Source organism: Actinia tenebrosa, unplaced genomic scaffold, assembly GCF_029948245.1.
Source record: "Actinia tenebrosa isolate PJP-AT-01 unplaced genomic scaffold, QUT_ActTen_1.0 PGA_scaffold0__85_contigs__length_37466705, whole genome shotgun sequence".
Taxonomy (NCBI): Eukaryota; Metazoa; Cnidaria; class Anthozoa; order Actiniaria; family Actiniidae; genus Actinia; species Actinia tenebrosa.
The window spans coordinates 22,642,407-22,658,567 of NW_028292569.1; the positions used below are offsets into that span (position 1 = coordinate 22,642,407).

Below are 16,161 nucleotides of genomic sequence, written 5' to 3' on the forward strand. Positions count from 1 at the left end.
AAGTTTTCTGTAGGCTTTTTCGAAGGATCTACCTCGGGAAACGGTCGATGTCGATTTGCGTGCGTTTTTTCAAAGTTCAAAATTCAAACGTAGTTTGAGGGTCATTTTGCTAGTTTACACGAATACACGATTCGCTGTGGATGAAACATTATAGGCATAAAGATATAAATCTAACTTCTACCAAACTCAAAACATAACTTCAGTCTCGATCTCCTGCCATTAATAACAGTCAACTCCAGTACCCTCTCTATTCCTCACTTCGACTTCCCCCCGGGCCCTACCAAACAGCACTTCCACAGGAAGCCCGTGGCAAAATATTATACGTCGCAACAGTTTCCATAAGCTAATATTTATCAGCCATTTTATAATGAACCCGTTTTTGTTGGTACTTACAGAGTCAAGTATGGAATGGCCGTTAAATTACTAGAATAAGTTTATTTTAGAGTTAAACAAACAACAATTTTGCAGTAAAGGAACTCAACGGACGAAATAAATAAACAAGTATAACAATATTTTGATTTAATTAATCTGCAAATACTATAAAAATCCAATCCTAGTTTAGTTCTTCTAGTGCCCTTGCGTTACCCACTAAAACAGACAAGCGGTGGAACGAAGTACAAAAGGTCAACCACGACAAACGTGTTCATGTGCATAATTAAATTTTGCTTAAGCAGCAAGACTTGCTGATACTGATCACCATCTGTTCTGATTTCATATAAAACAGTCCATTATATTTTTAAAGTGCTAGATTTCCGAATGTCAAATTCTTTCTCATGATGAGTGTTGGTCAAGTGCCTATCATTTCTTATTACATTCTTGGTTTCATCGGTGGATTGTATTTACTTCCTCACGTAGGTAAGTCTATTACTAAATTGTAAATTACTTATTTATGTTGATTTTATACATTCTTCAGTGATTCCTAATTTCTAAACTGAAAGAACAGCGATCAATATTTGAAGGTGTTCAATCAAAGTTTTGATGATTATTAGAATAAATCGAGTTAATCAATGAACACGGTTCGATTCTGATACGATAACATTGTAAACATTGTCGTTCAAAAAGTTCAAGGCAGTCACACTGCAATGTCACTACACTGGTAATCGACTAAAGTTGTGTCCACTGATGTTAAGTTCGGCCCGGAGGGCATATTATATCGAGACAATATAATTTAAACGAAAAACAAATTTCTTTCGAATGATTCAAATCTAAGGGACACATTTTAGTTCATTTTCATAATCAAGTAACAATATTAAATAAAAGTTGCTGTTTTGTAGACACAACAGCTCGCTTCACTCATTTCCCTCCCAGTGTGCTGTACGTATCTAGTGGAGGAACAGCCAGGTTTTTGTGGGACTACCATGTGGATGATAGAAGACTAGAGTTCCAATCGAACTCACCTGTATGGTCTTATAAGAAGGGAGGTAATGAATGGAGAATCGGTAGTGATGACAAATACACCAACAACTGGAGTTTTGTCATCAACAATAACACATGTCCAGCAAGATTACTTAACCCTGTTCGAGTAAGCAGAGAGTCCACTGCTACTCTGGTCATTACTGATGTGACTACTGCTGATAACGGGATATATAAATGTAGGCTGCAGCTAAAAGCAGGAAAGCCTATTGAACACCAAGCGGAACTCTTCGTGACAGGTATATTTTTTTCAGTTTTAAACCTCTTGCACAAATTGAGCAAAACATTTAGTTCCTCAGGTTCTGTCTTTTTGCCTTAAGCCTGGATCAGCTTTAAAGGTTAAAGTAAACAAAAACCAAGTCCCCTCCAGACTCAGTAAAGACGAGTGTTTTGATTGGGATCCCTGTGGACACAGGAAATCCAATCAAAAAAATTGTGTTCACTGAGTCTGGAGGGAAAAGTGGATCTACTGTATTGGTCGCTAATTCGGCATTCAAATATCAGTGACAGAATTAAAAAGAAATTGACTTATCAAGTATGTTAATACGTTAACTATATACGAAATTGCTATCTAGAGCAATCATAATAGTGTCTCACAATACTGTTCAACGAGGATGGTTTATAGAGTGTTTCATTAACCCGTGAAACGCGCTTTACATACATTACTTACACTGTTTTCTATTTTATTTTAGTGATTATCACACTCTAATTTGTACACTTTATTTCACGGGTAAATGAAGATCATTCTAATATATATATTTAAAAACTCATTAATAATTCATGAAGAAAACACAATAGAAATCATGACCATGAAGGAGGTTTTATATCTGATATAGATTCGTCTTCATTTGCATAAACTTTAACTTGGATTTTCTCTATCAAACTTGGTTCATTTCGTAAAGAATTCGGTACAGTATGAGAACATACATCTGGAGTTTTTTAAGCCGTTTAATAAACTCGCAGATCGTGTCTTATCGGGTCTAAAACCACTCGGCTACGCCTCGTGTTTTATACCCGATAAAACACTCCTGCTCGTTTATTAAACAGTACTTAGCCGGACATGTTATACAATATTGATAGTCACATGAGGTATGCTTATCGCTCTTTTTTACTAATGTCTATTTGGAAATATGTAGGGTTAAGGCCGTATAGTTTATTCACGGCAACCAATAGATTATAGTATTTTCAAGACACATTTTCAATAGGCATTATATCGCCCTTAAAGGATCTCGTACGACTGTAACTCATCACATTTGCTACAGATATAATAAAGTGGGAAACTTACTAGCAGAAGGTCACGTGATCTTCTATTATTATTATGCCTTTACGAGTCAGCTTGATTATGATCATCATACCGTTTCAAATTAAAGTTCATTGCAAGAAAATAACGGCTCACGTGACTATAATTTGCTATCAGTAAATCAGGTCAAAAATATCTATTTTTATTATCAATTTAAATATAGGTTATAAGCAAGTATAACAAGCAAGAACGAAATATAAAAATGAACAAACTTCTTTTATAAATTTAATACTTCTATATTTCATCTTCTATGTTTCAGTACGTCCTACATTCTTACCAAGCCACCCAAACGACACATACCAAATTATCGAGGGACAGAATTTAAAAATAAACTGCACAGCTATTGGTCCACCAATACCGAACATCACGTGGGTGAATATCACAGATGGTCGTGTTGTTGTCAAGAGCCAAGGATCAGGAAGTGCTGTACTGTATATAGATAACATAAAACGATACCATGCTGGAGTATATGAGTGCCAGGCTAAGAACAACCCAAATGAGGATGCAACCATTACAAGGACAAGTGTAACAGTCTACTGTGAGTATATGGAATAATGAGAAAAAAGATATCATAATTTCTAGAATTTGGTAAAGTGCAAAAGTTGCAAAACTCCTGAAACTGAATATTCCTCACTTTATATATATATTTATTCTTAGTCTTATGAAATAGACACTGCATCATTCTTGTCAAAAAGCATTCAAGAATGACGGATATCGTTGCTCTATTAAAGTGTTCACGTAAAGAGCTAACCAAAAATGTTGTTTACGGCAACAGGACTGAACACATCAATAAAATGATTCTGTAACTCGTACTCCAATGCACAGCAATGCATTAATTTGTCTTAATTTGGTTAACTCTGTCCATTAACGGTCGCAATAACGAATATTCTTCACACCAGTTCTATATTAAATTCCACAACGGAATTGATAGTTTGTCAGAAATAAAAATGTGTTACTTTTACAATTTTGTATTTTCAATTCTCAATTTATTTTTTTATGTATTTTCTTAGATAAGCCAACGATTTCAAAAGGGCTGTCTAGCAGTGATAGTGATACTTCCTGGGATGGCAGACAGGTGACCCTCAAGTGTATTGTCAGTGATGGAATACCCACACCAGATATCACATGGTACAAGCCCAGTGGTCAGAAAATAACAACTGGTGTCACAGCTATTGGTAAAGGTAGTCACGTGGTGATAACAACGAAAGATGAGGCAGACTATGGATCGTATAAATGTAGAGCAAAAAACGTCGCAGGCAGTGCTGAACATGTTATAATTGTGACTCAATTGTGTACGTACGCTGTATTTAAATGAATTTGTTATAATATTAGTATGGCTCAGATCCCTTTATTTCGACCGTTGTATTGATATATCCAAGGGCGGATCCAGCCAAAATCTTAGGGGTGGGGGGTGCTAATTGAGTTTAGGAGGGGCTAATTGAGTTTCTTCCGTTAACACAACGGAAAACAATAGAAAAAAGCACCTAATTCTTCATTTTAGTTGTGATTTTTTTCCGCTGAAGGGAGGCTTCAGCCCCCCTTTGCCCCCCCCCCCCTGGATCCGCCCTTGATATCACTTTGATAACGAATCAATTCAGCCTCAAAGTTCCTTTGGGAAAGACTCTGCTGGATGGCAAACAAGCCGTAAAATGCCTCGTATCTTGAAATCGAAAGTATCTTATAAGGAAAAAAAAATGTTTGAAAAGGTTTTGGATACGACATTAGTAATCCGGCAAAAGTTATTTAAATAAAGGAAGTCCAAATTTTTTCGCCACCCAGAAACAGTCATGTGATTATTTCATGCAAATGGCTTAATTATTAAAGATAGTGAACCTCCCCATCGTAATAATGCACAATAAATACCCTTCAGTCCCACCAGGTGTCCCTAATGCCACGATACTAGGCCAGGATATCCAAGCATCATCAGTAACTGTAAGGTGGACCAAACCTGGTTATGATGGTGGAAGTCCTGTTGTTGATTACAAAGTGAAAATCAACACAAACCCACCACAAGAACAGAACACATCAAACACTGAGCACGAGTTTACTGGTCTGACTAAGAATACAAGGTATGAAGTCAGAGTCTACGCAAGGAATGTTGTTGGTTATGGAAATGCATCGATCGTCAGCTTTACCACAAAGAAAAGAGGTAAGAATAAATACAATTAGGTTAAACAATTTCTAGACCAAGATTACAAGGTTTTGGAGGCATTATTTAACTCATACACTTCGACCTTATCCCTTAGACAGTTCTTGCGTCTAGTTCACGCACTGAACAGTAGAACTGACTGACATCTATAGGATGTTGTAGTACGTCATACATTGCTTTCATAATAGAGTGTAAACCGCATATCCTTTAAATAGCACAAAAACTAAATAGCACTAAAAACATCTATTTATTTGTTTTCAATTGTTTCATTGGTGCTATTTTGTACTAGAGCAGTTTGTGAAAAGTCAGTGCCGTATACGAGCCTTGACGTGACCGCGATGTTTTCTAGAATTTTGATTTGGGGATTTTTATCGCGCGCAATGCGATCGGTCTGTCCATGCCGTGACCTTGGCGTTACCGTGTCCGCGCCGTGTTCATGCCATGTTTCGGGCATTTAGCATTCATTATTTCCAAAATACATTTAGATAGCCAGTGCCGCATACGAGCCTTGACGTGACCGCGATGTTTTCTAGAATTTTGATTGGGGGATTTTTTTTCGCGCGCAATGTGATCGGTCTGGCCATGCCGTGACCTTGGCATTACCGTGTCCGTGCCGTGTTCATGCCATGTTTCGGGCCGATTTATCATTTATTATTTCCAAAGTATACTTAGACAGCCAGTAAGCTTATTTGCTTGGGTTTTGTGCTTTACAAATCAACAGAAACAAATAGATACTTTTCGAGGGTAGCGATCTTTCATTTTTTACGATATTTGGCCCAATATTTAGAAAAATTCAACGCGCATGGATGCTTTCACACATTTTCAGATAGCTCATACAAGGAATGAATTGACCCTGATCAATTCTTAAAAGTGTCTTGAATGATAAGCTAGCATGAAATGCAAAAGAAATTATAGTGTATTAAGTAGGAAATCAAGCAAGACAAGTCTCCTTTTTGGAAAAGCACATATTCTTCGTTTGCAATAGACGTCATAGCCGCCATGTTGGAAGAATTTGACAAAAGATTTTTCAATGAATTCTTTTGTTATATCTTCCAACATGGCGGACATCCCATTTGTTATTGTGCTCTCTTGGGATTGATTGCAAACCAAGAATATAATCCAAGATGGCCGGCGTCAAAGTCTGCTGCGCATGTCACACATACAATACATAAATTAACACAATTAACCTAATTGTATCGCAGAAATGCCACAAATTCCACCGAGAAAGATATATGGCCGATACTTTTGAGAAGGGTCCATTGCATTGTCTTGTTTACACGTAAGGGTCAAAATGTAAACTTTTGAAGTCATTTCTTTAAGTCGATTCTGGACCACGGTTTGCCTTTTGCATTCAAACAGTAATTCGCATTCTTTGACGTATTACTAAGCTAAGCTTTCTTACCGGCAATGTCCACATGACATTCGATAAGAAGACAAATGGACATACTCACTTACTTCATTCTTGAACTGGTTGTCTTTCACTTTCGCTCTTACATCCATAGTCAAACTATAATTCGAAATAAATATATATCTATGTTAAAATTGTATCAGACTTTGTACATTATTGAATAGTGTACTTACAATTCAGTCCTGAAGTTATACTGAACTTGAGAGAAACCTTACGCCCTTGTGTCTCTTCAGTCATGTTTGACAACTGACTATGTAAATCTTATTTTAATTTCTGTTATTCCAAAGCTTACAAAATATGTCGTATCATTACTGCTATTCAAAGTTCATATTTCCCGCGTGAGGAGCGATCAAAGTGACAAACAAATTCATTGATAATCGGTCTCGTGGGTGTGATCATACTCTAAGCTAATGAACGCTAGTGCCCTATGGGACCCCTCTCGGGCTCCGCCCTTATGGCTTTCTATCTATAGACCCCTTGCAGCACTTTGGAATGCAGCTCAATCTGAGTGAGAAAACAATAGGTTCTAATTCTCAGAAGATTGGAATTCTTTTGTTTTAGTCCCCCAGATTGAGATGCTTTCATGTCACATGCAAGGGGTCTGTTGCACGGGACTCTGTATCCGACAGAACACTTGCGTTTATTATATAATCCTTACAAGTCAGGTATTTTGTGCTTTCATCATTTAGGTCCACCACCTTTGCCCAGTCTTCATCTTATCAAAAGTAAATCTACTATAACATTGGCCTGGACAAAACCTGATGAAAATGGCGGTGAAATAAAAGAGTATACCATCTACCAGAAACAGGGTGTAGAAAAAACTTGGGCACGTATTCATGTCGTCCGTGACTTGACCAACTTGACGCATGTTATACACGTGAAGGATCTGGAGCCTGGTCAGACATACTGGTTTATTGTCACGGCAACCAACGAGTTTGGAGAAAGTGGAATAGGAGATGACAAGGGTCAGAAAGCGTATATTTTGCCGAACCCGGTTACCCCAGCAACCCAGGCAACTACTACAGGTATTGGTAAGTGAGGTATTGACATGGGATGGATTTTTCTTTTTTTTATATTTGATTAATTGAAATAATGAGAACACGTACATTGAACTTAGAAATCGAAAGACTGGGCAAGATGCTTCTTACAGCATACAACAAGCTACTACAAGAAATTAGTCCAACTAATAGCGGTCTATCATCAATGCTGCGTTCCGATTGGATGAGCTACTACTATTCTATAAGTTATATTCTACTCTTAGCGAAAAGTGCCGGCTAAAACAACTAGTCCTCTTGCGCTCATGGCCTATGAGTCAATAGCCCATTTGGGCTTAAGCACTAATTGCTAATGAGTTAAACGAAACATTGGTAAATACAAAGTGTAGTACATAATGCTTTGTGATAATTTGATTTAGTATAAATACACAGGTGATTATTGAAAATCTCGCGCGCTGATTGATCGAGAAACCCACACTATCACACGATAATCACATCCAGCGATAATCTAGCCTGCGTGTTCTGGCTCTTCGCTCGCTTTTCGAAAGCGAGCGAAGAGCCTGACCACGCAGGCTAGCGATAATCCAAAATGGCTGCCAGCCGCTTTGTTGCTGTTACCGGTTTTTTTGCAAAGAATCACCTGTGTATTTAACAATTATTTGCCTCAGCCTCAGTGAATATCGGAGAATATTTACCTCGTCGCTCAAAGACTCGCGTCTGGGTAAATATTCCCCGATAATCACTTCGCCTTCGGTGAATAATTGTTAAATAATTGCATTCATTAACATCATAACACTAGTTATCAATTATAACTCGATGTGTAAACAAATCGTCATTTTTACTAATAATTAGCAGTTTAAATGTATGAATTTAAAAAAGTACTACAAGGATATTTAAAAAAAATCCATGTGTTAATACGTTTATTTATGATATTTATTTTAAATTAATTAACAGGCGGGCAATCGATGAATAAATCAGACGAGCAAGAAAAATGCAGTAAGTAATATTATTTTTCCTAAAACAAATTCATTAAAGGGACGATTTCTTTACACTCAAGACAAAAAAGAATTGACAATTTTTGATGTATTGTTCAAGATTTTCTTTGTTTTGTATCTAGCACCCTTATTATTTTTGGATCCTCTTTGCCTTACCCTAATTTTTTTTCTTTGCCGGGTGACAACGTTGTATACGTTTTATGCTAATAGATTATTAATTCATGTAAAGCATTTTTCTTTTTTACTCAAGGCTCCACTGCATTAGCTGTCTGTGCATCTTTCCTAGCGGTGTTTTTGGTAGTTATTGTCCTCTTGCTTCTTTACATATGGAGGAACATTAAAAGGACAGGTATATTCTAGATCTTTTTCTTCTTTTATGATTATCCTTGCTTATATAAGTATAGCAATCTCTGTTTATTTGTTAGTTGCTCTATCGAACGAAATTATTAAACATGAAAATGCAGTTAGATCGTATCATTTAACAATAACTTAGACAGAAATTCTAACACTCTTTTTTCGTTTCCTTTGCATATAATGTCTCTTGAAAAGAGCAAACCGAAAATACCAATACAAAAAGGTGATTAGTTGAATTTAACTACATTGTTATCTATGTCAGTAATATGCCTCTGATTCTCCATTTTCCATACATCGGTTCACTGGTCAAACACAAAGCATACATTCAGTCGAGGTTGCAAGGTTCAAATTCGAATAATCCTTTGAAAGTACCTTGGCGCCTCGCTTGAGCGCTTTGTGTTTGACCAGTGAACCGATGTATGGAAAATGGTGAATATAACGTTTTCCCATCACAGACCACGTATCATTCCCTAGAATATCATTTCTTTGTTTAATGGTTGCACATGAGATGACAAATGAATATGAATACAACACAAACAAAGAATCTTATCAGTTCTCAAGGGAATGACAAGTGACATTAAGTTGGCAAAACATTTCGCCCAAGGGAATTTTGTCCATTACAAAATGTTCTATTGCTGGTTTTCAATCATCCCCATAAGAGTGAAACAACAAAAGACACGGCGGCCATGTTGGATGATACAAAAATAAATAATTGACAATTGTTTGGTTAAACTCAACATAAATGGCGGCTATGACGTCATGTTTAAACGAATAATTGATCCTTTCATTTTTCTTCATTAATTTTTAAATTTCAAGAGTCACCAGAAACAAATCAGTTGAAGATCCAGTTTATGACGTAAGTGTTTGTTGATAATCATCATAGTTTACCTTTTTCAACCATCAATGCTAATCATAAAAGAATCCATTGAATTGATTCTAATACTAAAAAGCGTACTTCAAGTGCAAATCATTAGTTCCAGACAAACCAAATATTGGTGCTTTGTCATCACTCAACAATAATCGATGCTAAAGGCCCTGTTGCACTTTGCAATTTTCCAGCAACTCGCAACGGCGTTAGCCTTGTCTCGTTATGCAAGTTGCTGCAGAATTGCACAATGTAAAAGGGTTGTCTCGAAGTTGTATTGTTTCGCGTAGCGTTATAAGAAGTAGAATTCAGCCTACTTTTCGCAACGGATTGCAGCAACTGCCAACGCTATTGCAAAGTGTATCATCGCTCCAACAACTTTTTCTCGCAATTTTAAAGCATATTTTTCAAGAGCGCATGCGAACATTTCTGATTTCTTTCCAAAGAGCCACAAATGTTGCAAGTTGCTAAGATCGAGTAGTAATGTAACACCTCACCTCGGCGACTTGTAACTATATTTTTAAGCATGCGAGACAAGCTGCGCTGCTGAGAAAATGGCACAGTATAATTATAACAGGTCGGACTGTTTCTTCTCACTGAATGAATTCGCAAAAAAAATGTTTTTTTTTTTCACAGAACACCCTAGAAATGGAAGAAAACAAAGCTTCACACATTTCGGTATCTCAAAATCTTCAACAGACCTCCCCACTTGCAGAATACGAGCCCATAAGAATGCATTGTGATAATCATCCAATAGAAATGTCCAGAGTAGATGGCTACAGCAGCCCCTCCACAAAAGCGCCGAGTCATTATCAAGCACTCACGCATTCTGACACAGCTGGTTCATCGCATCAAGGTCAAGGTCCAACTTACGAATCCCTTCACCGTCCACAGTTCAAACAACCTGATGCTCAGCTTGCCAAGAACGTACCAGACACTACGTACCAGCCACTTGGTGTCAGGCAAAACCCTACAGATTACCAAGACCTGAAGACCTATAATAATATGCATCAGCTAGATAACAACAGGAATGACCAGTCTATTATATAGACATACTACTGTATTGCAGTATTGAAGCATTAATTATAATACATAAGCACCTAATCGAACTTTTACTTCCTCCACCGGCCCCGACAGTCCCCTTTTTCAATTCCCCTGTATCATTATATGACGAGACATGTGTCTTTCAATAAAGCTCAATAAAGAATATTAATGAGGATGACTTTATCAGAGTCTTATGTTGCACCAAAGTTTAGATGAAGACTTAGAGCCCCATGAAGGTCAGCGTCAAACCTCACTGCACATGACATCGATGTACACACTTCAATGACTGTATAAAGATTCGTGATAGTCATGGCCGCTGTAATAGAAGTTTTGCACCATCACGTGACGGCAGTCATATTAGATGACAGGAACAATATAATACTAACGACAGGCAGTCCAAGCTGAATGATGGACGTGGACACGTGATGGTGCAAAACCTCTATAGCGTTTTCCACAGATGACGTCACAACATTACATCATGGGATCGACATTTGGACAAGCCAAGCGCACATTTGACATGCAGCCGATAATGTTTTGTAGTCTTGTTGTTTTCAAATGATGGAAGAGCTATGAAGGCATTTATGCTTATTTGTTGTTCCTTGTAATTCAAAATATCGGCTTCTATGTGAAAACGAACTTGCAATCATTTCTATAAGAGCAATGGGGAAAACAATGACGGATTTTTTAAATTTAAGTTATCTGTGCCAGTAAGGTTTTGTATATTAAATGATTACTCCTCAAACGTCACAGCATTAACATATGGCATGGAAAAACCTTTAAAACTTCAAGAAGCTGCACTTAAACTATACCATTTTTAGTGCTATTCAACATCTTACCCCATGTAGAATCAATACTGTAAATATTGTCAGAAGGGTGATAGGCACTTTAATGACATAGAATAAACAATTGATGGGCTGCAGTTAAAAGACAAAAACATGGCGGCCATTGTGGTACCGTTAACAATGGATGCTAATGAGAAATCTTTTGTTAAATGGTACCAACATGACCGCGATGACGTAACGTGCAAACGAAGAATAATTAAGATTGAACGTAACATTTATCCTTACTTTCTCTGCTCCTTTAGCTCAGCGTACATGTTTTATTTTATCTCATATTGCTATTTTCTAGCTTTTGCAGAGTTCTTCGTTTGCATCTCAAACATATGCCACATTTCTGCAATCACTTTTTAATTTTCACACAAAAACAAGTATTTTTTACATCTATTCAGACAAACGAACCGACATTTTAAGGCTCTATTCTTTCTCAGTGACTTTGCTCGTTGAGTAAGTCAGAGCTTCGTCGCTTCGTCATAGAGATCTTCCGGTAGTGGTTGCTTAGTTACGATTTCTTTGTCATCTTTGTCTTCTTGTTTAACGCTGACATAAACATTGATCCTCAGATGGTAATTCGGGTAATGGGCTTGAGAATACTCAGGTCACAATAATCATTCAACGGCCTTATATATGTACAGAAATATTGAAAATAAGTACCATAAGTACCATAAGTATCATTTTAAATCTAATAACAACTCGAATAAGGAATATTGACTCTTGATACTTGATTATTTGTTACGTTATATCAACAAATGAACAAAGAAAAGTTTAAATGGAACGGCCTTTAAATTACTAGCATACGTTGATCTATTTGGAGTTAAACAACAATTTTGCAGTAAAGGAAAACAGGTGACAAAATAAGTCAACAAGTATAACAATATTATATTTTGATTTGATTAATCGGCAAATACTATAAAAATCCAATCCTAGTTTAGGTCTTCTAGTGCGCTTGCGTTACCCTGTCGAACGGACAAACGCTGTAGTGAAGTACAAAAGGTCAACCACGACAAACGTGTTCTTGTGCATAATTGAATTTTACTTTGAAGCAGCGAGACTTGCTGATACTGAACACCATCTTTTGGGATTTCGTATAAAACAGTCCACCATATCTTCGAAGCGTTAGTTTTCTGAATGTCAAATTCCTCCTCATGATGAGTGTTGGACAGGTATCTATCATTTCTTGTTACATTCTTGGCTTCATCGGTGGATTGTTTTTACTTCCTCACGTAGGTAAGTCTAGTACTAAATTATGATTTACTTATTTATGTTGTTTTCATTCTTCATTAATTCTTCAGTGATTCCTATAAAGTTCTACAGATTTACAGCGATCAATATTTGAAGGTGGTCAATCCAAGTTTCGATGATTAGTAAGATAAAACCAGTTTATCAATGAAAACCCTAACGATTTCTGATACATAACATTGTAAACATTGTCGTTCAAAAAGTTCAAGGTAGTCACACACTACTATGTCTAAAGTGAATTGACGAAAGTTGTGTAGACTGATGTTAAGTTCAGCCCGGAAGGCATATTATATCGAGACAATATAATCAGCTTTATTTTGCCCAAATAAAACGAAAAACAAATTTCTTTCAAATGATTCAAATCTAATGGACATATTTTAGTTCATTTTCATAACCAAGTAACAATATTGAATAAAAGTTGCTGTTTTGTAGACACAACAGCTCGCTTCACTCATTTCCCTCCCAGTGTGTTGTACGTATCTAGTGGAGGAATAGCCAGGTTTGTGTGGGACTACCATGTGGACAACAGAGAGCAAGAGTTTAGTATTGAATCTCCACAATGGTCTTTCTACAGTCAGAAGCATCGCAATTTTAGTATAATCGGTGCTGATGACAAGTACACCAACAACTGGAGTTTTGTCATCAATAGAGCAACATGTCCATCAAGATTACTGAACCCTGATCGAGTAAGCAGAGAGTCCATTGCCACTCTGGTCATTACTAGTGTGACTACTGCTGATAATGGAATATATATATGTAGTCTGGTGTTTAAAGGAGGCAACCCTATTGCACATCAAGTGCAACTCGTCGTGACAGGTATTTTTTACAGGCTTTAAGCCAACATTTGCATATATTGAACAACTAAGCATTTAGCTTCAAGTTTTAAATATTAAAGTAAACAAAAAACAAGATTGTACTGTACTGGTCGCTAAATAATTTAAATATCAGTGACAGACTGAAAATGAACAAGACGCTCTTGGAGCGTGCACTGGGTTGCCCAATGTGCTGGTATGCTGAAGCTTATTCAACATCTAATCTTTTGTTATGTACCGCTATTTGGGGGAGAGGGTACTTTGGAACATTTTAGGAACACTAAAAACTCGGTAGACGGAGAAAACAACGTTGCGTTACTGACGCCACTAAGTTATTATATTCTCTCCATCTTGAATTACATAGTAACCTTTGACCTGACAAAGACTCGTTTCATGGCCAAGAATATGTGGAATTTGCCACTCGTCAGCGGTGTGACCATGTAACCAATGCGTATGCCCCGAGCGTTACTTGTGCTTGATTCATCATGGCGAAGCAATAATAAAGAACGCATTTTTCGGAAGGGTTTTATCGAGATTTAAATAGATTGTGAAAATGATGATGAGTAATAGCAGGCATTTTAAAGCCGGCATCACAAAAAATTGTAATATGCTTGCGTAAATAGGGCACTCCGCTGTCCGTTTTTACGCGGGCGTTTGCTTCAAAAAAAGGCCCTAGGTACTTTTTACTTGCGGAACCAATAAATTTAGAAAGCTGCTGACCAAAAGTGAAGCCGCCGTACTTTCTAAGAAAGAAACAGGCTTTTCAAAGATGTGTTTTTCGCTAACTTGTGCTTGGTTTTTGTTTATAGCACGACTGTGTAACATGCATGGTCATTACAATGATGCAAACCAAAGTTATTTACAATATTTAGAAATTGATTTTTATGTTTAATGTTCCTCATATTTTCTCATCAATTTAAGTTTTTTTTAAGAAAACCAAAGGAAATGTCTTTAGGTTGACTGTGTGCCATGGTCATCATTATAATATACTTTGTGACATTTTGTTCAAAAGTAACTCCCACGTTCCAGCCACAGCCAACGATTACAAAGAACATAGCAGAGGGACAAGATTTGAGTGTGCCTTGTACTGCTATTGGTCCACCAACACCCAACATCACGTGGTTACAGATAGCAGGTCACGTGGTCAAGAGTACAGGAACAGGAAGTGCTACACTGAGGATACCAAACATTAGAAGAGATCAGAATGGGACGTACGAGTGTCAGGCCACCAACAACCCAAATGAGAATCCAGTCACTGCACAGACTATGGTAGTGGTATACTGTAAGTATAGAATTCCTTATTTAACAAAGTAAATGTCAGTAATCTTAAATTTCTCCTTTTTTTCTGAACTGTTAGATCTACCTGGAATCGACACATCAGAGTCTTCTATGACTTTAAAGTCATGGAATGGCAACAGTATTCATCTGAGATGTTTAGCAATTGGTTTACCTGCACCACGGATATAATGGTACAAACCAACAAATCAACAGATCACTACAGGTGTCAACATTTTACCCAGGGGTAGTGAGGTAACAGTACTTACAACTGCTGACCAAGGGGACTATGGACAGTACAAGTGTCGCGCAACAAACATTGTGGGAAGTGATGAACACGTCATCAATGTTACTCAACTGTGTAAGTTAATCTCGTAAAATATATTTACTATTGCAGTAGTAAATGTCTTGCTTAGTCCTTAGTCCGGGCTTGCGAGTTCATTAGCAATCATCTTTTTTATCTAGTTCCTCCAGGTCCTCTTGTTATAGAAATAACTGAGCTTGAAGCATCATCTATAACTATTAGATGGACCACACCTGCTGATGATGGTGGACTCGTTGTCACTGGTTACTTATTGGAAGTCAGTATCAAGCCCCCAGTGATCACAGTGAATACCCATGCTGTGATAACGGGACTGAAAGCAAACACACAGTACACTGTCAAGGTCTGTGCCAGGAATATTGTTGGATATGGAGTGGTGTCTTCAAAAGTTATCAGAACAAAGAGAATCGGTAAATATATCCAAATGATGCTACTACTAGTTAGCAAATTTATGATAAAGGTGCTGACACACGGTGCAACATTGCACACAACAATGCACACAACATTGCAAGCAACAGGAATGATGCAGCATGTGTCTTCCCCTGCAACTTATTACACGCAACATCGCATGCAACGAATCTGAATTGAAGCGCGTTTTACTCTTGCAACATTGCGCGCAACAAATTTCATAGTGTGAACATAGCTGCAACATTACAGCAAGTGCAGCATTTTGAAATTCCAGCCAATCAACATACCGAGTGATAGGTATTGCAGCCCGACTGCCATAAATGTTATTACCATTAAGTTGAAATTCAATTTTCCATATTGTTATTTTCTCGTAGGCAAGCCTTCAATCCCTCACCTGATATCAACTATTCTCAATGGCAAAGAATCCAAGCTCTCAGTCTTCTTGAGGTGGACAAAACCAGATGACAATGGTGGTAACATAACGCGCTATACCATCTATATCAAGGAAGTGAAACATAAAGCTGATTGGATAAAATATGTTGACGTCAACGATCCACATCAAGTTGGCCATAGATTAACAAAGAACATTGTCTATGGAAAAACATACATGTTTATGGTAACTGCATGGAACAAATATGGAGAAAGTGGGAAGGATGAAGGAAGTGCCAAGACTATAAATACTACAGCAGACGAAGCAACGGCTACTAATGGTCTGTATTTAACAAATAAAAGAGCTTTTTCCGTGC

General features: G+C 37.3%; 2 protein-coding genes across 2 annotated transcripts; both read left to right on the top strand.

Annotated features, from left to right (window-relative positions):
* The first annotated feature begins 676 nt into the window (after positions 1 to 676).
* Positions 677 to 10,706, top strand: LOC148913860 (neural cell adhesion molecule 2-like). The gene is made up of 11 exons (XM_089025804.1): positions 677 to 855; positions 1,275 to 1,652; positions 2,973 to 3,251; positions 3,724 to 4,005; positions 4,584 to 4,862; positions 6,960 to 7,301; positions 8,220 to 8,261; positions 8,511 to 8,609; positions 8,810 to 8,837; positions 9,431 to 9,470; positions 10,116 to 10,706. The coding sequence occupies exons 1-11, from the start codon at positions 774 to 776 to the stop codon at positions 10,527 to 10,529; spliced, it is 2,265 nt and encodes a 754-aa protein (XP_088881930.1). The 5' UTR covers positions 677 to 773; the 3' UTR covers positions 10,530 to 10,706.
* Positions 10,707 to 12,018: 1,312 nt separating this feature from the next.
* LOC148913861 (igLON family member 5-like) lies at positions 12,019 to 14,908 on the top strand. Its single transcript, XM_089025886.1, has 4 exons — positions 12,019 to 12,586; positions 13,031 to 13,414; positions 14,423 to 14,692; positions 14,768 to 14,908. Exons 1-4 carry the CDS (start codon positions 12,505 to 12,507, stop codon positions 14,875 to 14,877), a joined length of 846 nt encoding a protein of 281 aa, XP_088882012.1. The 5' UTR covers positions 12,019 to 12,504; the 3' UTR covers positions 14,878 to 14,908.
* The last annotated feature ends 1,253 nt before the right edge of the window (positions 14,909 to 16,161 follow it).